Genomic DNA, 3,477 nt, shown 5'->3' with positions numbered 1-3,477 from the left:
CTCTCACATACATAAATAAATAAAATTAAAAAAAAAAATCAAGCTGGGCATGGTGGTGACTGTCTGCAATCCCAGCATTTGGGACGTTGAGGCAGGATTGCTGAGTTCGAGGCCAGCCTGCGCTACACAGTGACTTCAAGGCCAGCATGGACTACACAGCAATTTGAAAATCATGTGTAAGCCAGTATATCTGTAATGTGGCCCCCAATTGTCTGACTTTACTGCTCTGGGTGCCACATTCATTAAGGTGCTTCTATAACAATATAATAGGATAAGTTATGTAAATATTATGTAACACACGTGAACTATATTACATTAATACCTAATAGTTTAATGTGTGTATCCCCCAAAGGTCCGTGTGGTAAAGACTTGTTCCTCAGGGTAGCATCGGTGGCAAGTGTTGTGGACCTTGGGAGGCTGGATGTTAAGGGAGGTTATTAGGTTATTGGATTGTTGGACCCTGGCCCAGCCATCCTTTCTTACTTCCTGGCAGTGAAATGAGCAGTTTGCTCTGCATTCCAGTTGTGTGGCTATTCCATTATTTAACCAGACTCTCGTTAATGGTAAAGATTCCTCTACTCTTGTGCTATTCATAACACAACTGCCCATATGTATGCCATTTCCACAGTAGACACATTTCCATAAAATAGATTCCTTGAGTCAGACACAGTGGCTCATGCCTATAAATCCTAGCTTTTCAGGAAGCTAAGACAGAACGATCACTGTGAGTTCAAGGCCAGCCTGGACTACATACTGAGACCCTGTCTCAATCCCCACCTTAATCATGACGGGCAACAGGATGCCTATAACCTTAAGGATATATAAGATTATTTCTGCTGTTACAGTTTTTCAACTGAGAATAAACAGGGGATTTGTGGGAAATCATGTTTATAATGCCCAGAGTAGCTAATGCTGTTTCAGCCTCATAGAATTGAGTGAGGTCTGCTGAGGAATGTATCCTGGTATCCTTGTCTCCTTCAGGCACTCCAGGAAGCTCACCGGGTCCTGAAGCCAGGAGGACGGTTTCTGTGTCTGGAGTTTAGCCAAGTAAACAATCCCCTCATATCCAGGTTGGCATTGATAATGGGGTTTGATCTTCACTGACTAGCCACGAGAGTTAGTTCAGGGTCACAGAGGCCCTCAAGGACATTGCTGTCCAAAAAGGTCAGTTAGTTATGAGTGACAGTACTTAGGCTAGAAGTAATCAGTAACCAGAGGCCAAGTTCAACAACAGTACATATTTTAGTTACTCATACAGTATTTTAAGAAATCAACTTAAAGGGTCAAGGATATAGCTTAGGGGTAGAGTGCTTGCCTAGCTTACACTTATTCAGTCCCTAGCACCACTAGGGAAGAAAGGGAGGGAGTGGGGAAGAATGAAGGAACAGAAAAGAAAATAATTTGATTTCTTTTTTTTAATGCTAGCAAAGTTGTACTAAAGGTAGGAAAAGAAACAGGCTCTGCAGAGCAATTTTGGGCCAAATAAAAGTAGAGAAAAAAATATAATATACTCTACAACATGAGGGTGGGCCACTGTGAGAGAGCACTGAGAAAGCACAGTGGTCAAGAAATTTATTTAAAAATCAGGAAATTGGGCCAGCAAGATAGCTCAGCAGTCTAAAGTGCCTGCTTAGGCAAGCATAGCAGGCGCAGGGGATCACGGTTGGATCCTCGGCACCACAGGCCACACCAGCTCCGCCCTCAGGGCAGGCTGGGCCAGCCCAAATAAAATAAAATCAGGAAATTTTTACGTAAAAATCTGGATTTCCAGCCATGTATTGTGATAGATGCCTGTAATCCCAGCATTCAGGAGGCTAAGGCAGGGGGGTTGCCACAAGTTCAAGGCCAGCCTGGACTACATAATGTAGCAAGACCCTGCCTCAAGACCAAAACTGAGCAAAACAACAACAAAAAGTTGTGGCAGTCCTCCTGCCTCTGCCTCCCAAGTGCTGGGGTTATAGTCATGTGCCACCATGCCCAGCTTCCTTGCTTTATATTGAGAGAAGAGTTCAGGGCTTTGGGGGAAGGGGAAATGAACTCAGGGCATGTTTCAGTCTTAATCTTTTACCTTTTTTGTCATTTGTTTACATAGGCTTTATGATCTATATAGCTTCCAGGTCATTCCTGTCCTCGGAGAGGTCGTTGCAGGAGACTGGAAGTCCTATCAATACCTTGTAGAGAGTATCCGAAAGTTCCCATCTCAGGTATAGTATTTCTGTAGCTTGATAAAGATCTTAAAGTAGAAATCCAGATAATCCTTATTGTATCTTTCATTGTATTTTAGGAAGAATTCAAGGAGATGATAGAAGATGCAGGTTTTCAGAAAGTGACTTACGAAAGCCTTACTTCAGGCATTGTGGCCATTCATTCAGCCTTCAAACTTTAGCTCCTTTTCCTATCCTGGAGAAAGATCCAGACATACACTGTTAAAACCCGGAACTGAAGGATAACCTGACTGGTGACACAGCAGCTGAGCAGCTCCTGTTAAGGGTATGAATCATGGGCTCATGTTCTGAAGCAACCAAAAGAAAAGAAACAAATTTCTATAATGTTTTATAACTTGCATTAGGAGCTGCTCAGATCTTTCCTCAGAGGTATTTGATCTTTTGGGGTTATTATTTTGTTTTTCTTCAACTCCTAACTTCTTTTGGCTGTGCACTGTGGGTTTCAGGTAAGAGGAGCACCAACACCTAGGTATTTTGTCAGGGAGGTGCCAGAAATCAAACTCAGGACCTTGCGCATGCCAGGCAGGCGCTTGTGCCACTGAACTATATCCCCAACCTTATCACACACTTTTGAAGTACAATATATCTTTATTAACGGTGCAGCCTTCCAAAGCAGTAATTTCACTGGGTCATTTGAAACCAGTGATGACTTACCTGTATTTGAGCCAAACTTTCACCCTGATTGAGGGCTTGAGAGCCAAGGTGTAAGTCAGAGGTTTGACAACATTCAAACTGTGGGCTCAGAGGTAGGGCATATGCTTAGCGTACAAGAGGTCTTGGGTTCAATCTTCAGCTGTGTGTGCATGTACACACCCTGGAAATGTATGCTGAATCAGTAAATGAGTTACAGTTTGGATGGTATTTGTCATTGCTTTCTTATGGGGGTTAAAGGGAAAACATTTTTTTTCAGAACTGGGGATTGAACTCAGGTCCTTGGGCTTGCCAGGCAAGTGCTTATTCAACTGAGCCATCTCCCCGGCCCCCGGGAAAACATTTTTAATGGTTCTGTAACTCAAACCCAGAGCCTCTCCTAAGCCCTGTACCACCCACAGAGCTATATCCCTAGCCTCAAGATACATTTTTCCATTATGCTCTTCAATCAAGTGCCACTATTTCCTTCTTAGTGGCAGTCATGAAGAAAACATTCATTAAATCCTTGTTTATAAAATAAATATAGGGGGCCAGGGTGGTAGCTCAATAGAATAAGCACTTGCCTGGCAAGCACAAGGATCCTGAGTTCAATCCCTGGTCC

The 3,477-nt window shown here is 43.1% G+C and overlaps 1 protein-coding gene across 1 annotated transcript in view; it reads left to right on the top strand.

Moving 5' to 3' along the window:
* The window catches only part of Coq5 (coenzyme Q5, methyltransferase), a 33,085-nt gene extending 29,983 nt beyond the window's left edge, over positions 1 to 3,102 (top strand). Inside the window, exons 5-7 of the mRNA XM_004636255.3 lie at positions 982 to 1,070; positions 2,093 to 2,204; positions 2,285 to 3,102. Of these exons, the coding sequence (XP_004636312.1) occupies positions 982 to 1,070; positions 2,093 to 2,204; positions 2,285 to 2,386 (303 nt within the window). The 3' untranslated portion in view covers positions 2,387 to 3,102. The remainder of the gene's footprint in view (positions 1 to 981; positions 1,071 to 2,092; positions 2,205 to 2,284) is intronic.
* The last annotated feature ends 375 nt before the right edge of the window (positions 3,103 to 3,477 follow it).

The sequence above is a fragment of the Octodon degus genome, unplaced genomic scaffold (assembly GCF_000260255.1).
Source record: "Octodon degus isolate 3935 unplaced genomic scaffold, OctDeg1.0 scaffold00079, whole genome shotgun sequence".
In the NCBI taxonomy this organism is placed as follows: Eukaryota; Metazoa; Chordata; class Mammalia; order Rodentia; family Octodontidae; genus Octodon; species Octodon degus.
The sequence above is the reverse complement of the archived record's forward strand: the minus strand, read 5'-3'. Positions and strand labels throughout refer to the sequence as shown.